This window comes from Phoenix dactylifera, chromosome 2 (assembly GCF_051530095.1).
Source record: "Phoenix dactylifera cultivar Ajwa chromosome 2, Ajwa_hap1_PhDact_Kaust_v1.1, whole genome shotgun sequence".
Lineage (NCBI taxonomy): Eukaryota > Viridiplantae > Streptophyta > Magnoliopsida > Arecales > Arecaceae > Phoenix > Phoenix dactylifera.
Genome location: NC_143191.1, coordinates 14,563,645 through 14,583,460, shown reverse-complemented (window position 1 = coordinate 14,583,460; position 19,816 = coordinate 14,563,645). Strand labels below are relative to the sequence as shown.

Below are 19,816 nucleotides of genomic sequence, written 5' to 3'. Positions count from 1 at the left end.
AGAACTCGAGTCGACTCCAACGGTTGGCGAGTCGACTCCTAAAAAAGCAAGAGTCGACTCTCAGAGGAATGCAAGACTAAAAGTCAGAGAGCCAACTTCGGTGTCTGAGAGCCGAGTCGACTCCAGCAAAGTCAGAGTCGACTCCGAGGCAGTTCAACTCCAACGACAGAGGAGCAGTTTTTCGGTCTCTGAGAGCCGAGTCGACTCCAGCAAAGTCCGAGTCGACTCCGAGGCAGTTCAACTCCAAAGACAGAAGACAAGTTTTTCAGGCTCTGAGAGCCGAGTCGACTTCAAGAGAATCCGAGTCGACTCGAGGAAGTAAACCCGAAAGAAAGACCTTTGGATTCCTGAAAATGAGTCGTCTCCAGAAAGCAGAGTCATCACCGGATATTGGCGAGTCGACTCCAAGTTTGGCCGAGTCGGCTCCAGAACGGGACAGCACTTTATTTCAAATTTTGAACAGTGGGCGAGTCGTCTCCAGTAAAGCATGAGTCGACTCCAGCAACAGCCGAGTCGACTCCAGATCGAGCGAGTCGACTCCGATCCCAACGGACACTGTGTCAGGAGTTGCAGATTGTGCAGAACGGCTCTAAAAGTGTGTCTAACGGCTAGTTTTCGATGGGGATTGCTTAAATAGCCAGAGTGAACAGTAATAGACATCAAGAGAGAGACTCCACTCAAAGCAAAAGGGATTTCCACCTACCAAAGCCACTCAAGAGTAAATACAAGAGAAAGAAGGAAGAACTGCATTGAAGTCCATCCTCCAAACGTCTTCCTCGCATTCGAGGCTCCCCTTTTGATAGCAAATCTTCAGCACACTCAAGAGGAGTTGCAGAGTTCGAGAAGCCCCTTACTTCACATCCAAAAATCTATTTGAGGGCTTCTAACTCTTCTTTATTCATATTGTTTATATTTGCTTTTCAAGAAACTATCCTTGTACTCTTTTCAAACTGCTTTTCTTACTTGATTCAATTAGGGGATTGAATCAAGGGTGTTAAGGTTGGTTGGTGAGCCGAGGGTAAAACCAACGTGTAAGGGTTCGATTGTGATCCCGGAAAAACAATCGGGTGGTTCTAGTCGGTGAGCCTGTGAAAACCGACCGAGTTCGTTGTGATCTCGTAAAACAACAAGTTGGGTTGTGAGCTTGTAAAACAACCGGCTGTAATCCGAGGGATTATAGTGAACTCCCAAGTGAAGCTTGGGGAGTGGACGTAGGAGCAAAGGTTAGCTCCGAACCACTATAAAATCTCTTGTGTTTATGATTGTTTCATTGTCTCTTCCATTCCCTTCATTCACTGCATATAGTAAACTAATTAATCCACTTGAAATAAGGTTTAATTAGTTACTCATTAAGTTTTTATTTGCAATAATTACTTAAAACCTAATTCACCCCCCCCCCCCCCCCCCTCTCTTGGGTTGTCTTTTTGGGCAACAAGCTCCAAGGTCTGGCTCTCTGGTGCAGTATTCCAGAGGGTTAGAGGCTAAGAGGGTATAGTAACAATGGGTTAGCAAGCTTAAGGGTTTATATAGTATGGATTAGGATTTGACCCCTTGGAGAGGTGGCATCCTCTCCTTCACCCTTGCTCCGGGAGCCACCAGCTGCCCCCCCTCCTCAGGCCAGCTCAGCCCTCCATTACCCGAGAGTGAAGAGGTGGTGGGCTCCCGTTTTGCATGGTTAAGACCTTCTCTCTGATGGCCAGTTGGGGTCCTATCCTTTCAGCCCTTAGGCGGAAGATGGCAGCCCTCCATGGGCCAGTATGGCCCACCAACCATCTGGCCCAAATACTCTCCAACTGGGCCCTAAAAGCATTGGGCCCGGTTTTTATTGGGCCCGAACATTACACATGAAGAAGTAGAGCAAGTCAGTGGACAAAAAGGCGAAACATTTCACTATATCCTAATTTGTTGTTGGAAGTTTTGAAACATAGAAACATGTCAATATGTTCCGATTATTCTAATTCATATCTCGCTGCTACTTGGTCTGCAACAGCTTTCTTCCATTGTTGCTACAACGAAATGAAGGTAACAGAAGGGACGCCTCCCAGAATGCATGAAAATTGAAGCTTTGCAGCTTTCTTAAGACAAGGGAAATGTGGAGCATCTGTAAGAGGAGTTGGGTTTCAGCTGCTTTTGTTCTCTGTTGTCCAAGGCAGCATTTGCCTGTTTGACATCTCCACACCTTATGTCAGAAGCTGCAAAGAATAAATTTTTTTAAAAACAAGGAAGGGAAGTGATCCTGTCTGCAGAATGCCACAGTAACTGGAAATACTGATTGATTCCCACCAACATTGAAGCTGTAATGCAGTCAGTCAATACGTTGTAGTTTAAAGCACTTGATGCATATTGTGATGTCTTATGAACCTACTAGATTTTTTACTTTTGAGGTTCTGCATCATTTCAAGGATCAGCCTCATTCATCGCACCAAAACAACACCACCTTTTTTAACATACCTGCGAAGCCTTGTCTAATGTCTCGCTGACGGTTGTCAGGTTGGGAGCTGTAGAGGAGTTTGGTTTGCAGTAGTGTTTGAGTTCTTTCGGTCAAGAATATCATTGTTATCAACATCTATTTGAGGATATATCATAATGTTTCAGGCTTGGCTCTGGCTCACAACCCTCATTGGATAACAGTGTGTCTCTCACGTAAATAAACAGAGGCACATACATATGGAGAAATGGATTTTTCTGAAGAGGATGGGGCATCTACTCTTCTCAGGTTGAAAATTAATAATTGAATATCCAAATTAAAAATCTATACTTTTAAAGTACTTCAAGATCAAAAATCATATGTTTTGATGGTCTTTAATCGATTTTTTGACTAAATGCAGAAATGTATGTTTAAAATTATATAAGATAGGGTTTCGCTTTGAACTAAGCGATTTTTAATTTCTACATGTTTTAGCATATCTAGATAATAATTAATAAGATGGATTTTTAATTAGAATATTCTATCAAGTACTTTAGGATAAATATTTTATCAAGTACTTTAGGATGGCAATACAATGGAAACCATCTATTTTTTTTCTACTTGATGTTTATGTTAGAAACCAGGATTTTAGTGATATATATTGAATTCAATGATGTTGATTTTTGATTTGAATATTTGATTGTTGATTTTGGACTATAGAAGAATAGATGCCTTCTCCTCCTAAGATGGGCACAATCCATCCTCAAAAGAGATGGATTTTGTTTCTGGCTCCTCTCAAGAGAGAACTTCTACTCTTTTTAACTCCAAAATTAATAATAAAATATTCAAATTAAAGATCCATACTTTTGCATAGTTTATATCATTAAAATATTCAAAAATCATAAATCATATATTTTGGTTGTCTCCAACCTATGCATTAAGTGGACATAAGGATAAATGATAAATATAATGTGAGACCATATTTTGCTATGATCTAAGCATTAAAATCTATTTATTTTTAATATATACACACACCTATGTATGTATACACCAAAAGGCTTTACTACACTCTTCCTAGCGAACCTAAAAAACAATTTTATCACATCAAAATAACTCAAAGTAGGACTAGATAACCATTCCTAAAAAGTTGAACTTTGTCTCAAGTTATTCAACCCAATCTTGCCTAGAAACTAAGGTTGTAGAAAGCTCAAAAGAATATGTTAAAATTTGTTTCTCTTCTAATAGAAAAATATATCTAAAATCTCACTCAGTTTTGTTCTCTACATCATCTATGCCTCAAACAAAAAAGAGAAAAATCAGAAGAGGCCTACAAATATTGCCTATGCTATTTATGGATCTACATATATACAACTTTTGAAATAAATATTATACAATTAGAAGAAGAATTTGAAATTGATAAAGAATTCTTATAGAAGACTTTAATTATGAAGAAAACAAAGCGGTGATTCTTATAAAAACAAAAAGTAATTTCTTGAAGCCTCCAATGAGAAAAGAACTCACTTATGAGGATTATGGTAAAATCAAATGAAAAGTGAAGAAAGAAATATACCCTTCTTTAAGTGGTATGAGAATTATTTCTAAAAATAATTAGATCGATGCTTTAATAGTTGCCTGAGGAAAATCAACTTATGGCAATGAATAGGCCCTTTAACACCTAGAAGACAGCTAAGGATGTAGAGGTTGAATCTATTTATTCACCATTTGAACTTATACAATTTGAAGAAACTTTAAAAGCAAATCCATTAATAATACTATCATCATCTGAAAGCTTAGAAGAAAGAGTTAAAGTCAAACACCTCTTCAAACTATAGGGAAAAGAGACTAAAAGAATAGAAACATTCTATTACAAGAAAAGAATGAAGAAAATGAAGACGGAAAAATTGGATCTAAAAAATGAAATTATTCAGAGGTCACCTCAAGTAAAAGGTGTGTTAATATCCCATCAAGCAGTAAGAAATACATATCTTCTAAGGAAGTTCTCCTATGATTGTTGCCCATGGGACTGGTCTAAAAACAATTAAAAAAACCATGTTCTAATGAACCTGTAAAAAAATTAGTTTCCAAATTTTAGTTCATACAAAAAAAGTATAAATAACATATATGAAGAATATGAAATAAAATGAATAATAGACTCTAAAATTAATAAAAAAGATGAATAATAAAAACTATTTATATAGATCAGTTGTTCAAACTTCGAAAATTAAAAGCTGTTATCCTAGACCATAAAATGCTGGTTTATTATTTAAGGAATAGCAGATATTCCTACCGTAGTTTAATTTGATGGAAAATCCTTCGTCAAATACAATTTAGATGGTTGTACTTAATATCAAATATTTACTGTGTGTCAAGAAATTAATTTTGTATGCAATGCATGCCAAGATCAAGGAAACTCTGCAACACAAGTAGCATTAATGATAACCTTTAGGTTTTTAGGACAATTAAAAGATTTGTCGAATAATTATTTAATTGAATAACATAAACAAGAAATTCTTAATTCTATTAAAAGAGATCCTAATGCAAATTTTTTACCTAATAATTCAACTGATGCTTTTAGCATATAATAGCATACATCATTTTTATCTAAATTCTATTAGCTTTCAGATTCTGGTTAGGAATTCTCGAAACAAAAGCTCTATTTTCCAGACTTCCACCACTTTTTATTGAAAAAGTTAGGGCACACTCATTAAATGAAGGGGACAAAAGCATATACTAGTGCCAATTAGACAATAGACAGACTGGCATAAAAAGTTTAGATTGTAGGTGCTTAGTTATGTGATGGCCTAAAAATAAGAGATCATTCAAAAAGGCAAAAAATGTTACAGGGAAAAAGAATTGGAGATTTCTATTATCAATTTGGATTTCAACTTTAGAGAGTAGAGATTATGAGAAGATGAATTTAAAAAATCCTAAAAAGAAAAGGATGTATATAAAATAAAACCTTAAAAATCAGAAAAAAACCCTACTTGCTAGAAATGTAAGAAGAGAAATGTTTGTAAAAAGGCATCAAAAAACAAAATCCAAGAATTATAAGCAAAACTTTAACTTGTAAATAGTCTAAAAGTAAATTCTAATAGTAGCAATAATAAAGCTAAGTGTTCCACTAATAATGGATGTTCCTAGTATGGAGAGAATTCTACATAAATGACTCTAGTGACAAAGAAGTCTTAGTCTTGTTGTCTGAATAACAATTCATTATAGACATGATTTGCAATTTAAAGGACCTAGAAAAAGGCAACAACTTATAAAGTATGTTAACATGGTTGAAACAAGTAGCTAGAATTAAAAGAATCCTAAAAAGATTGAAAAGAAATAAGAAAAATTTGAAGATACTAAAGAAGAATTTATTGAAAAAACTACTGAAAGGATAGAAGAAACTTCTTAATTCATAAACCAAATTGAAAGATTTATCAAGCAAACATGGTATGGTGAGATTCACTATAAAATCGAAGGAGGGTTCTAAGTTTGCCCAAAACAAATAGTTTGATGAACAAAAAAATTCCAACTAAGTCTAAGCCAATTTAGATGAATAAAAAATATTAGAAATATGTTAAGAAGAAATCAAAACTTTATTAAATAAAAATTGAAGTGGGAAAAGACTCTCTTATTGGAGTTGTGTAGCTGTCTATGTTGAAAAAATCGCTGAAAAAAAAAAAGAAGGGCACTAAGACTAGTCATTAATTATAATGCATGAAAAAAAGTCTGACAATTGATAAAATATCCAATTCCTAATAAGCAGGATTTAATAAAAAATAATTCAAGGAGCAAGAATTTATTCAAAATTTGATGCGATATCTGGTTTTTAGCAAATCCAAATAAAAGAAGAAGATAGGTATAAAATTGTCTCTACTACACCATTCAAACATTATGAATGATTTTTTTTTATACTGATTTTATAATAGTTTACAACAACAATGTTTTAATCTTTTCAAAAAATATTGATCAATATTGGGAACGGTTGAATATATTTCTAACATTACTTTAAAAATGGAGTAGTTTTTTTTGCTATAAAAAAAGAGAAACTATTTCAAATTGAAAAATTCTGAGATTTGAAATAAACTATTATCAAATTTCTCCAATAACTGAGTTATTCAACTTGCTAACACTAGTTTATATTAGTTCACATCAATGAATTAAAACTGTGCCTTTCAGATTTTAGAAAATTGTGAATGATTTTTTTTCTTTTTTATACTGATTTTATAATAGTTTACATCAATGATGTTTTAATCTTTTCAAAAAAATTGATCAATATTGGGAACACTTGAATATATTTCTAACATTACTTTAAAAATGAAGTATTTCTTTCTACTAAAAAAAAGAAACCATTCAAATTGAAAATTTATAGGATTTCAAATAAATTATTATCAAATTTCTCCAGTAACTGACTTATTCAACTTGCCAACAAATTTTCTGCCGAAACAAAAAACAAAAAAATAATTGCAAAGATTCTAGGGATGTGTTAGGTATGTTTCTAGTACTTATAAATCTCTTATTAAGGACAGAAAAATATTGACCAAGCAACTAAAAAAAATGCTCCAACTCAATCTCAAGTAAATATAGTGAGACGATAAAAGAAAATAAAGACGAGGTTAAACATTCACCAAGTCTTAATTAATACTGTTCACCAAAATACATTTAAAATTTTTGAAACAAATCTAACTCATTACGGATATCAAGGAATCCTAAAGCAAGTTATCTGGATAATTCAAAAGAACAATTAGTAAAATTTACTAATGGAGTCCGCGATGGTACCTAGAAAAATTACCCCACAATCTGGCAATAGTCAAAGTTATTTCAAAAATTCCAGAGAATTTGTTAAACCAACAATTTCTTCTCAGAACTAATTGCAAGGAAGCCAAAGTTTTCTGCAAATAGATGTAGAGACTCTTATGGCTAAACAATATTTGTTAAATAGCAATTGATATTATCTTACTTAATTCTTAAATTCTTTGATAGGGAGATGGTGCTAAAAAGAGAGAACTCATCAAAGAATAAAGTTATCCAATGTGGTTCTCCTAGGTCTTCTCCGAGAGAAAATATGAGCCTCAAGAATTCTCCATCAACTCCTTTATTTAAGGGAGAATCAAGCCCATATATACTCAGGGCAGAGGAAACATCTTTCCTATGGAATGGCTATAATGCTATCCAAGATCAATTATTTAAGAAATATTTACCACACGATGGATATTCTAACCCTAAATCAAGGGCCAAAAATCAAATGTCTCATGAGAAACTTCCGTTTGAAACCCATAAGTGTCCAAATACGGCACAATTAGACTCAATTAGAGACAACACAGCACATTTATTCTCCAAGTTCTAAATTTACAGAATATTTACCCTAAATACATGGGAAGATTCCTTAAATCCCAATGCCACAAAAAGTTTGGTAACTAAACCCAATAAGATGGAAACTTACAATTATTAGGATTATCAAACTGCCTGGACTTACATGTTTTAGGTACGAAATAATCAATTCAAACATTCATGGTTCATAAAATTCATGGACCAAATAAATCCTATACCCATATGGTTCTGACAAAAATTAGTGGCCAAAATTTGGAGCAAGCCTAGAAATATATAGGCCAAAGATCCATAAGGCAAGTGGAAACTCATGAATGGCTTTACATATTTTCTCTATCAGATGGCTTTTAAATCTTAAAATTCAAGTGCAGGCTTAAGCACCCTTTTACCTAGCAAGAAATGAATAAATGAACAAAGAACAAGCAACTCATTCAAGTATCACTGGTGAAAAAGGGGGAAAAGGTTAAGACAAAAATAGAAGGTTATCCAACATTAATCCATTAAAAAGTCAAGCAACAGAATTTTCATGCAATGTTCACCAGAGGCTGTCAAGTTACAGAGGAAAACTTATTGCTTATTTTCCTTTTGGTTACAATAAGACTGTAGGGAACAGCAGGATTGGTAGCTTTGTTGTTATAGTGCATGACTGCCCAAGGAAAATGCCAAGTTGCCACCAATCTATTTGCTGACGAGTGACCAACAAAAATCTGTCATGATTGATGAACTTCAGTGAAGGGATTGCTATCAAAATTTTCATTATCAAACAATGGCACGATATTTGGAATGAAAAGAAATAAAAACTCATCAGAACTCCAAAGTAAATAATCAACAACATGCAAAATCCTGAATCCTTTGAACTGCCAGTTAATCTGCTGCCATGAAAGGATCAACATCGCCAAGATCAGCCACTAGCGGTTCCAAGTCTGATGTTTCCTCGCCTTCTGGAGCAAAATGGGTTGGAAATGGTAGCAGGGAGACGTCCGGCTTCTTGTATACTGCATCTTTAATAAAAACAAAATTCCCTTCAGCGCCTGGGACCTGCAAAATCAAAAAGGTAAATAGTCATTCTGGATAGGCTCTGACAAAATGACATCAACCTCCTAAACTTGGATAATTGACCTGACGAGCAGACAGTTACCATACTGGAGATCATACCTGGCCTTTTACCCACATTAAATTTCTTGCAGGATCAATTTTGTAGACCCATACATTTTTCACCGTGCATTGCTTGTCACCCATATGCCCAGGCATTTTCTTCCCTTTAAAAACCTAGTTAAGCATCATAAAGTAAGTTGTTTTCCCAACTTCCTATCACAGGTTGTGAACTAAGCATGCTTAATAGAAAACTCAGGCAATTTATTCTAAATCAACATTTCATGGTATAAAAGCCAATTCCAATTTATAATAGCAGGTTTCTAAAAGAGAACTCAGAGCATAGCCATCAAAAGATGGGCGAATATCTCCCACATTTTAAGTGAAAGAAAAAAGCATCAAAATAATGGTAACAGATGAACTGAAGTGTATCATAAATACACTGAAAAATATGAATTGATGTTGCACAATAAGGTTTTACATAATCAAGATTGATTTTCAATGATGAGGTCTAATGAAAAGAGTGATTCCTTCATCTAAAAAGACCCTAACCACAGATAAATGGTAACGCAGTCACCTTTCACAGTGCAATGTCAAGTTCCACGTATCTACTAATTAGAATATCAGGGAATGAGAATCAGGCTCAGCCAAAACTACCACCATGTGATTACCTTTTCAGACTTTGATACAGTTAACGGAATATGAATAATCAAGTTGGGCACAGAAAGATGCATAAGTGGTATTCCTATCTCACCTATCAAGTAATAATGCCTACAACACCTTGAAGCAGTCACATATAAAAATTTTTAAGATATTTTCTACACCATTTGGTACTTCACTTACAACCTTCCAGAATAGTGCTCATACACCATTTGAAAAATGTGCTAATGTTTACTTGCATAGCTCCTCCATCTGACTCATCAAATAATAAAGACTACAGCGCCCTGAAGCAGTGAAAGATAAAATCTTTAAGATACTTTCAATACTATTTGGGGCTTCACATACAACATTCCAGGATAGCACTCACCCCCTTTAAAAAATGTGCTAATACTTATGTGCATAGCTCTAAGCATGGATAAGAGCACCGGTCATGCACATTAAGTACAGTATAGAACATACCATACTAGTGCCTCACTGGCATGTCATACTAGCTTGTTACCATTGCTTGCATGTAGACCTGTACATAGGCCGGCCCAGGCTTTTTGCAAATATTAACACAATTTATTTAGACCCAAGCATAGCCAGACCTCCAAGCCTACTTTCAAAACCCAAGCCCAACCCTTACTTGAACTTCGGGCTTCAAGCTTCAAGCTAAGCCTCAGCCTTCCCGAACATTTTTTCCAATTCATAAAAAATGCTTAAAATGCTAAATATAAATAAATAAATATTTTTAATAGAAATTTCAAAATTCGATAACAAGTACTCTAAGATTCTAGATCTTCTCCCATTAAGTTTGCATATCAACAAAACCTATGACTTAATCATGAAACCTACTATAAAAAAAATTCAAGCAGGGCCATGCTCAGACCGGGCTAAAACCTAGTATTAAAGAATTTCAGGCTAGGCCAGGCTCGGTCCAAGCTTTGATCTCCAAGCTCAAGCCTGATCCTGACCCGTTTAGTAAAACAAACTTACTTTCCAGGCTCAACCTAGCCCACCGAGTCTAAAACTTTTGCCCATCCATGTCCAAAAGGCTTCGAGCTTGAGCAAGCCAAGCGTGCCGCCAGGCTCGTGAATAGGTCTACTTGCAAGCCACCGGTTCAACACGGCACACAGCACAGTAATAAAATAACAATGCCAAGCTACCACAGTTCGGATACGGAATACCTCAATCTTGGCTCTAAGAAAATGCACAAACAAGTTCAACTAAGAACATGTCTAGGATTTAAAGCTCCAAAGAGCAAGTCTAATTTTGGAGTAATTATCTTTATATTTGGAGCACTTTTATGAAGCTTCACATTTAATTTAATTTTTTGCTAGGTTCACACATAACTTGAATACATACTTCAACCTAAACTATATTTGACAACTTAACATCAAGTAACATCTCTGGATGCATTTATCAATTTGGAAAATCATTTCTGAAAGTCCAAAGCAGAACCTTCTTGTACTATTTCACTGCTGAGAATTAAAATTGCTGTGCATAAAGACTCAAATGAATAGCTGAGTCTGCCTAATTATATCAGTATATAGTGACTGATAAATAAACAAATATTTAACAGTGTTCGCATTTAATTGAAGGAAAAAATGTGTGATATTGTGCCAACATGGAAATCATGTGAATATGAATAAATACCTTTCCAGGAGCATCTCTTTGACCTGTAGAGCCAATACTTCGATGTGATAATGATGCACCATGTGATGCAGGCATTCCAGAAAAACCCCACCTTTTCATCCCACCCTATTGTTTGGAGAGAGAGAAAAAATAGTATACCAATTAGCAAAAGAGATATATCATTGGCCTGGTCCCTTACTGCCAGACAGATCAAAAATGAAGAGAAGGAAGAAGAAGAATGCAAAGCAAGAACTGGATCATTTCATGATAAAAATAATTTCATGATTAAAATTAATTATATTCAGAAAGAGCATCCAGCCCTCCAGAATTTATGCAGGGAAGATCCTATCAACCAGCCAACACTTACAAACATATTATATAGATAACATGCATATTATATAGATCAAAGTAGCAGTGGGCAATATAAATAGTAAGATCTCATGTCATAATTTATGTATGTTTCATTGATTAGAGAAGAGCAATAGATAGATAAGCAGTCTTAAGGGAAAAAATGAGCAAACAATGGCAATTACAGGTGAATGGACTGCTTATAACTTTTCTGTATATCCTGGAAATTATAATTGATTTGCAGATAATCTTTGTCTTGAACATAACCATATATGATCCACATGAGAAGAAAAATAGCCAAAAACAGCATTCTACTAAATTCTAGAACATGAGCTCTAAGGAAGATACCTTATAAGGGACAGATAGAGAATGCTTTAGTTCAAGGTCCAAATGTTCCAGCATTGCCCATAGTCCAACATCTTTCCATCTTATCTCTATAATTTTAGTCAGATACTGGTATTCATTTTGCAGCACTGTCTAAACAATTACTATGCTCATGACTAAACAGCCATAACACTTCCATCCAAAGTTATTCAATGTTGCTCATCCCTATCGAGTGCAAAAATCAATCCGTGCTACAATTTAAGCTTAAGCAAAAATAATTTTTCCAAAATACTGATACTAAAGTAACTTATGCACTCATGTGCCCTTAAAATGTACCAAGGAACTGCAGTACCTCTCCCTCCCTCCCACCCTCCTCTCTCTGATATTGCTTATTTCTATCAGAAATCCATTTATCTATTTTGGTATATAGTTATGTTTTTAAAATTGTTATCTATACTTGTAGTTTATCGGCATAGTTGTTGCATCCCAAACACTAAAAAATGTATTAAATGAATAGTCGAGTAAAATATATTCACGATTTTACAAAAATGTAGTTTAATCATTCAAATTAGTAGGCAGCATTTATTAGGTCTTTTGCAAATAAAAGTTTGCAAAAGTTTACCTAGAGGTGCATGCTCGAAAGTAGTCATTTTTGCAATGTCTTTATCCACTCCATTAGCAAGTTCCAAGAATCACCTAAGGGCATAAATTTAACCCAAAAGCATGACTGCATGCCTAGTAGAAATCTCCCTATTTTAGATCAATTGTTAAGGCTAACTAAGTTAAATAGGGGAAATTTCATCATGCAGCAACAAAATCAAATGTCTTTTCAATTCAATCCTTACAAAATAATTACTGTTTCTTAACTTTATAAAAACTATACAGTCATGCACAATACAAGCACAATTAAGACTACATGTCCTAACCAAAATAATTCAAGTACCGTACCGTAATGGTACCGAACTAATATGCAGTCATGTACCATACCGACACTCAATATGCCTCGTCGTCTTATGCCGTACTAGGACGGTATTGAGATGGTATTGGTATGCAGTCTAGTATTAAGATGCCAGTACTGAGACGGGAGATGCCAGTACTGAGATGGCGAACCTTAGTTGAGACCCTCTTCTTGAGCAAAAAATCATGAAAATTAAGTCATCTTTAAACAATCTCTTCTTCATCCTTGAACCCTCTACTTCATCGCTTATTACAATAGATTTAAGCTCTTAAATTTTCAAATATCCCTTTCCTTTGTAGCTTTGAAAATCTATATATTGACTTGCAAGGAAAATATGACTATTCCAAACAAAGTTTCTCTCAATTTGAAGTTCGCAATTAATTATTCTGAGACTCGAGAACACCAAGCAAAACACTTCAAAGTTTGTCACAATAGAGTCATCAAAACTAGATTAACAACATAAACTCCTCAAAGAAAAAAAGTTTTTACTAATAACTCGGATACATCAATCGTTTGATATTGGGCCCCCCTGTTCCATTCCCAATATCTAACCAGCTCATACACAAAATAACCTATTTTGTTTCTTGACCTTGTACTCCTTTCGAATTTTACATGTCAATCTATAGCTATAGCTTACCATTATTAAAGCGAACTTCAGAACAAAAGCGACATGATGCAATAGCACCAATTTCTACAAATTGTTGTCCACAGAACATCAACATCATATCAATAAACAAGTAATAGAATCAACTACTTGCAAATATTAAAAATTATACCTAGTTCTTCTTGTTTGCGTTCTCTTTGGTTTTAAGAAAGATTTAGAAACTAATACATAATGTATCTCCATTCAAAGTCCATCTCTAATATCAAAACCAAAGTCTATTGTATCACTCCATACCATACCTGAAGAAAACCGATACGAAACACACCTTCAAGATGGTACAAACTCCATACCATCTATACCAAAGCGTGTCACCCCATACCGAGACGTATCGAGGTGCGTACTGGTCCGTATCGACGTGTACCGAGATGAAAATTAAGAAAAATAGTTAGAAAGCTATCTCAGCACAAAGTTGTATAGTATTGTATCGTACCAAACCGATAAGATATCGATATGGTACCCAGTACCGAGATTGCGAGCCTTGATCGAAACAATACTTATATCAAATAATCACAGTGAAATAAGCAACAATCATGCAATCCTCCATCGATGTAGTCCAACTATTCCCTGATCCTATTCTTTAAACATAATTATAAGCCCTTTCTTACATTCTGCATGGACACCTTTATCCTAAATGCTTAATGATGTACTTCTATTCAATCTTCAAGAATCTAGGCATATCGAAAATAAAGATGGATTATTAGATTATTTATATATTAAACAAGAAAAACACTATTCTTTAAGGACCTAAAATGTCAATTTTGTTCCAAGGGATCTTCCGAAATAGAGGTCCTTCAAGTTCCCTACTTGATCCAGTGTTAAATTCTTTAAACTCAAAATTAAAAAATAATTTCGGAATTTCATGAAAATATTTTCTACGTTTTCTATATGGGAAGTACTTATTTTTACACACTATAATATTTCAATTTTTATTTAAAAAATGATTTTCCATCAATGGCTAGAACGATTTCATCATGAAGGTGATAGGAACCAAATAAAATTAAATATGAAAATGGTATAACAGTGGGGCTTAGAAATTTGAACATGAGATGAAAGTTAAGAAAGAACTTTACAAGACAATAATAGTCTAAAACATACTCCATATAGAATGAAATTATGTAAATAAGCTGACTACAAAGGTGAGGAGAAAGCAAACATCTAAAACTCAACTAACCCAAGATTACTATTTCTTGGGAATAAATCACATCCCATAAACAGTGCTGTAAAATTAGACTAGATAGCTGCCTTAGACAAGAATGCCTAAGCGCCAAATCTAATGTCTTTTTTCCTGTTTGAACATGCAAAGATGAGCTTGGCCATTAGTTAGTACTAGATGTAGATAAATTGGTACTTCCTGCTGACTTATCACACATCTCCATTCATATGTTATGTTTCATCCTTTGAATAGTATCTATTTTTATACTGTTCATCTAATATTCTTCAATTTTTGTATTTTCTTTTGGCTGCGTTGAACTCTGGACTACCAACAGCATATAAGCCTAGCACCTGCATGACGAGCAGGACACAGTTAACCGTCTACCAACTAAAATATTTTTAGACATTAGTCATAAAGTATATATTTCTCATATTCTTTTAAATCATCTCAAAGAAAGACATGCAAACTATTATGATAATTTAATATGAAGACAAAACACAAACATTCTGAAATAAATGAATGGGAAACTTTTTGAAGTTATAAACATGATATACTGACTTTAACAGAAAGAAAAACTTAAAATGCTCCTGGTAGAAATAAAACAAAGAGAATGAGATGATGATGCAACCATCTAATGTCATGTGATTTTGACATACCTTTGACATTTAAAGGAAACTCTGACAAATATGATGATCAGAAAAATGTGAAACTTCTCTATTTTGATAAAGTTATCATAAATTAAGGCAGCATACATATCTCTGAGTGTTAGCTTTTAAAGATGACCTGTGCAAATAAAACCCAAAGGAAATGAAGTGGAAACAGCTCACAATGAACTTGGATTAGGGGCTTTGTCAATGAAGAACGAGATCAGGGGGCTTTGTCAATGAAGAACGAGATCAATGAATTGAACCCAGACATTTAGGTCCTATGCAAAGGAGGATTAGGGGCTTTGTCAATGAAGAACGAGATCAATGAATTGAACCCAGACATTTAGGTCCTATGCAAAGGTTACAAACAACTAGGTAGAAAAGAATTTGGATGTGTGTTTAGACATTGCAAGACAAGGCCTTTAAATAATTGCAAGGATTGAAAAGAATAATTTTAGAAAGATTTTATCAACTGATGATTTCAAATATGATGGTAATGAATGATAGGTCAGCATCATAATATTGAATCTGGTGAGACAGAAATGTTGAGCTTGGATGTCAAAGAATAGAATAATTTTAACTAACCAACTGCATGGGGCATACTTGTAATTTTTTAGGCATTTAATAGGATAAAATATCTTCTAAAAATAAAGAAATGTCAGGAAAGTTCCAGTGAAGTAGTAAATGGCATAAAATATACTAAAGTAGCCCCAAACAAAAAATGTTTAAAAAAAGTGATTATGGTACACTGGAATTTGCTTTTAGAATCCACAAGGATGGAAGATTACTCTGAAGTGACTGCTTTTCACTCAAGGCACGCCAACAAGGAAAATCTCTACCTGCTTCTATATCACAATCTCCTTTTATGTTTACTTGATATAGCTCCAAAGGATGTATGAACTAGGTCCTTCCACCACATTATCCAATAACATAAATCTCTCAGTTGGTTTGTTTTTCATAATTAACAGGGCAGAGCTCTCGCAAAGTATGTTGGTCTTCGTTCAAGGTTTCTCAATAAGAAAAATCACTATAAATTTTTACATCAAATTCCTTTTAAATACGTTTACTTATACATACAGTGAACATGAGAGCTATGAATCTTTATTGTATAACCCAACAGAAAATGCATGTTACAGTCAATAATAACGAATGCTCATGTGAAGAGCAAAGTAGCACAAATGGCACAAAATGCTTAAAGTTCAAACACAATGTTTAAATACAAAGGAGAATCTATTTAATAAAAAAAGAAAGCTGCAAGTACCTGAAAACCTTTTCCCTTTGTAATGCCTGTGACATCAACAAACTGACCAGGAACAAAATGGCGAACTGTGATGGAAGTACCAACCGGAAGAAGAGCATCCTCTGTTACCGGAAACTCCTTCAGCTTCCTCTTCAAAGGAACTCCTTGAGCTCTGAAATGGCCCACCTCAGGCTTCGTCAAATGTTTCTCCTTCTTTTGCCCTGCTCCAATCTAACTACCACCAAAGAAAATATCACTCAGAATCCTGCTCCAATCTAACTACCACAAAAGAAAATATCACTCGGAATTCCAAAAGAAGGTATATTATTACATTCAGGACCACATTTACCCCCATATTGCAACCCAATCACAACCAAAAATGACTTAAACTAAATAATACGACTCACCAATATCATCAATGAACGTATAACTCAAACTCCTCGAATCCTAAGTCCTAGCTCTAAAGAAAATTATAAAACCCTAAATAAAAATCCTCAGAGCACCAAACAGAAGGCCATCAAGACTAGATCTTTCGTGCCGTTGGATCGTACCTGCAAGGCAAAGATCCCCTCCTTCTCGACAGTCTTCACCTGGGAGACGGTGTTGTCGTCCAACCAAAGGACCGTGATTGGAATCCTAGCGCCCCACTTGTCCCACAGTGCCGTCATTCCGCACTTGACGGCGATGGCTCCGGTCCTCCTCGAATTGGGGGCCATCACCCCGGGCTTCGCCTCGATGACCCGGCCATCGCCGCAGCCTCCGCCGGCGAGACTATACTCGCCGGCGTCGACGAGGGACTCCACGCTGAAGCTCCGGTGGAGGGGAAACGGTACCCGAGGGCCGGAAGAGAGGAAGCGGAGGCGGGCGACGAGACCTCTAGAGGCGGCGGACATGGCGGCGCGCGGAGGAGAGCTCAGGGGGAGAGAGAGAGGTGGGCGGCGAGGGAAGCAGAGTGCATGGCGGTGGAGGCGGCTAATCTTTTTTTACGAGGAAGAAGAGAGAGAAGTTGGGGAGGAAAGAAGGGAGGGTTTAAGTGAGGTATGGAGGGAATGGCGACGGCGGCCGGTAGGGTTTAGTGGCTTTGCAGCCTGCCAAAATGCTTGCTTGCGTTGTTGCATGAAATATCTAAATTACCAGTACTCTTGAACTAACATGGAAGAGAAAAATGTTAAGGCCCGCTTTGGATAATCCATAGGACCGGCATTAATGGATATGAGGCCTGGCCCGGCCCAAATTGACTGGATCTCCCTAACCCATCCAACACATGAAGAAACAAAAAAAAAAAAAACTCCACAGACTCTTCTTCTTCTTCTTCTTTCTGCTTCTTCTTCTGACTCCAGCCGATTCCTAGTCCACTACCCATCGACCGTTGCCGCTCTCCATGAATTCTGCTCGACGGTACAAAATTATCTAAACAGATCCTAAATAAATTTTTATAATTTCCATGGGGTTATATCTCTTCTCTTCATTTTCTTTTATACTAAAATTTATGTGAGATATAGGAAAGGTTATGGTAAGAGAAAGATCGGACGGTTGAAATTTTCTATGGCTATAGTGATTTCTAACCATTAGATGAAGACCTATGGATCCTCTATGATGTTGCACAAATCCTAATTATCAAAGGATGATGCGAAAAACAATCCAATTTTAGCCGGAGGGAAAAAATAATGAAGAAATTTCATTGTATTATTGGACTCGAGATAAGTGTGGTTTAGTTTGGAACAGTGAAGCTAAAGTATATTTCAAAGTATTTAATCCGCTAACAGAAAACCTTTTTGGACCACAGTGGGAGTTTACTGGAAAGGGGATTTAATAGGAAAATACGTGGTGTACTGCCTCAAAAGTTTATTGTAAGTGCAATGCATAGGATAGGACATAAAGAGAATATTTTAACTCTCCAAGTTAGAACCGTATAATCTCGAGGAAAGCTGTGAATTGATCTATGTGAAGTCTAGCATAAGCACGGCTTGAAATAGCATATCAAGCTCCATTAGAATGCAATTGTGTCAAGCTTGAACCATGTTCTAATATATAATTTGAACTTAAAGATCCAAGTTATTAGGCATCTACCCTTGGCCACAACTCTCATTTTGTTCTTTCTTTTCCAGTTTTCTTATTTTGCGCTTGAATGGGCCGGCCTGAGCCATGCTCGGCGAGTGCTGCAGACTAGCTCTATCATACTTGAGAGAGAGACGGCCACTATGATTGGATGTAATCAGGATGGTACTAACGGCGTTGGAGGGGGTCATCTCTTGCTTCAGGACATTCGGATTATATTGAGTGGTGGCGTGGTCTTCCAGGCCAAGCATATTTTCAAAAAGACAAATGGAGCCACGGACTGAGTAGCTTCATATATAGCCAATCACTTCGCATGCACTCTGTAGGTTGGAAAAGGGGAGTTGCTGAGAGTACTCCGAAATTTGATGTTTTCTGATTCTATTGGATATATCCGTAGTAGAACGGTATGAATCATCCGTTTCAACAAAAAAAATAAAAAATAAAAGTACGACTACACTGCCTTATGCCATTCCTCTTTGCTCTTTTGCATGACTCTCCACACTCTTCTCTCTCCTTAGTCGCTTTTATCACAAGGCTCCCAACATTGGTTTCTATTTTCATTATTCTTCCTTGTGGTTGGTTGACATGAAATCCAAATTTATATCTTTCTACAGGATGTCTTGCATCTCTAGAATTCATAGACCACATGCAACACATATACCACGCACTAGTGTGTGTGTGTGTATATTAAAACTCTGGAATATAAGATATGGTAACATCATTCAATGGATGGTACCATGCATGGGATGCACGTGAGAAGAAGATATGATGGCTCCAATCTCTTATAATATGCAAATTCTAGCCATCAGATGATGTGGAGATATAGTATTCCTTTGACATATTGCTCAAATCATGATCATTAGATAATATGGAGAATAATTCAATTTTCAAAAAAAAAAAGGCAAAACAAGAAAATAAAGGAATGGAGAAATTTATTAAAAAAGGAGAGTTAATTTGAAATTAAGAGTACTATTCTCAAAAGTTTTGATTATAATGATAGAAGTTTAGGTTGTTTCTTACATATGCAATGCTTAGGATAAGAAATGTGCAGAGTAGCAATCTTAAAGATCATATTCAATAAAAATAGTCCAAAAATATCACTTAAAAAAATAAATAAATATATATATATATATATATATATATATATATATATATATATATATTAGTACAACGGCAGTTTATATTCTGTGGATGAGAATACGACCAATAAAATCAGAAAAAAATAAAGCAGATAAAAAATTCCGCACTTTGTTAGACAAAATAGGTATACTCTTTGACGCAGGGACAAAATAGATAATATGAAATTTGTATACTCAACAATAATCGAGGAC

At 35.4% G+C, this 19,816-nt stretch overlaps 1 protein-coding gene across 1 annotated transcript; it reads right to left on the bottom strand.

The window, feature by feature from the left end:
• Positions 1 to 8,189: 8,189 nt before the first annotated feature.
• RPL3P (ribosomal protein L3 plastid) lies at positions 8,190 to 17,565 on the bottom strand. The gene is made up of 5 exons (XM_008792263.5): positions 16,979 to 17,565; positions 16,449 to 16,658; positions 11,115 to 11,219; positions 8,882 to 8,995; positions 8,190 to 8,764 (listed from the first exon to the last, which is right to left on the bottom strand). Exons 1-5 carry the CDS (start codon positions 17,318 to 17,320, stop codon positions 8,591 to 8,593), a joined length of 945 nt encoding a protein of 314 aa, XP_008790485.1. The 5' UTR covers positions 17,321 to 17,565; the 3' UTR covers positions 8,190 to 8,590.
• Between the last annotated feature and the right edge of the window lie 2,251 nt (positions 17,566 to 19,816).

Excerpts from the sequence above, each read along its gene's own strand:
- RPL3P (XM_008792263.5), bottom strand. The coding sequence starts at position 17,320 with ATGTCCGCCGCCTCTAGAGGTCTCGTCGCCCGCCTCCGCTTCCTCTCT. Across the intron at positions 11,220-16,448 it reads CAAAGGGAAAAGGTTTTCAG|GGTGGGATGAAAAGGTGGGG; the intron begins GTACTTGCAGCT and ends TCCAAACAATAG. Across the intron at positions 8,996-11,114 it reads AAAGAGATGCTCCTGGAAAG|GTTTTTAAAGGGAAGAAAAT; the intron begins GTATTTATTCAT and ends ATGCTTAACTAG.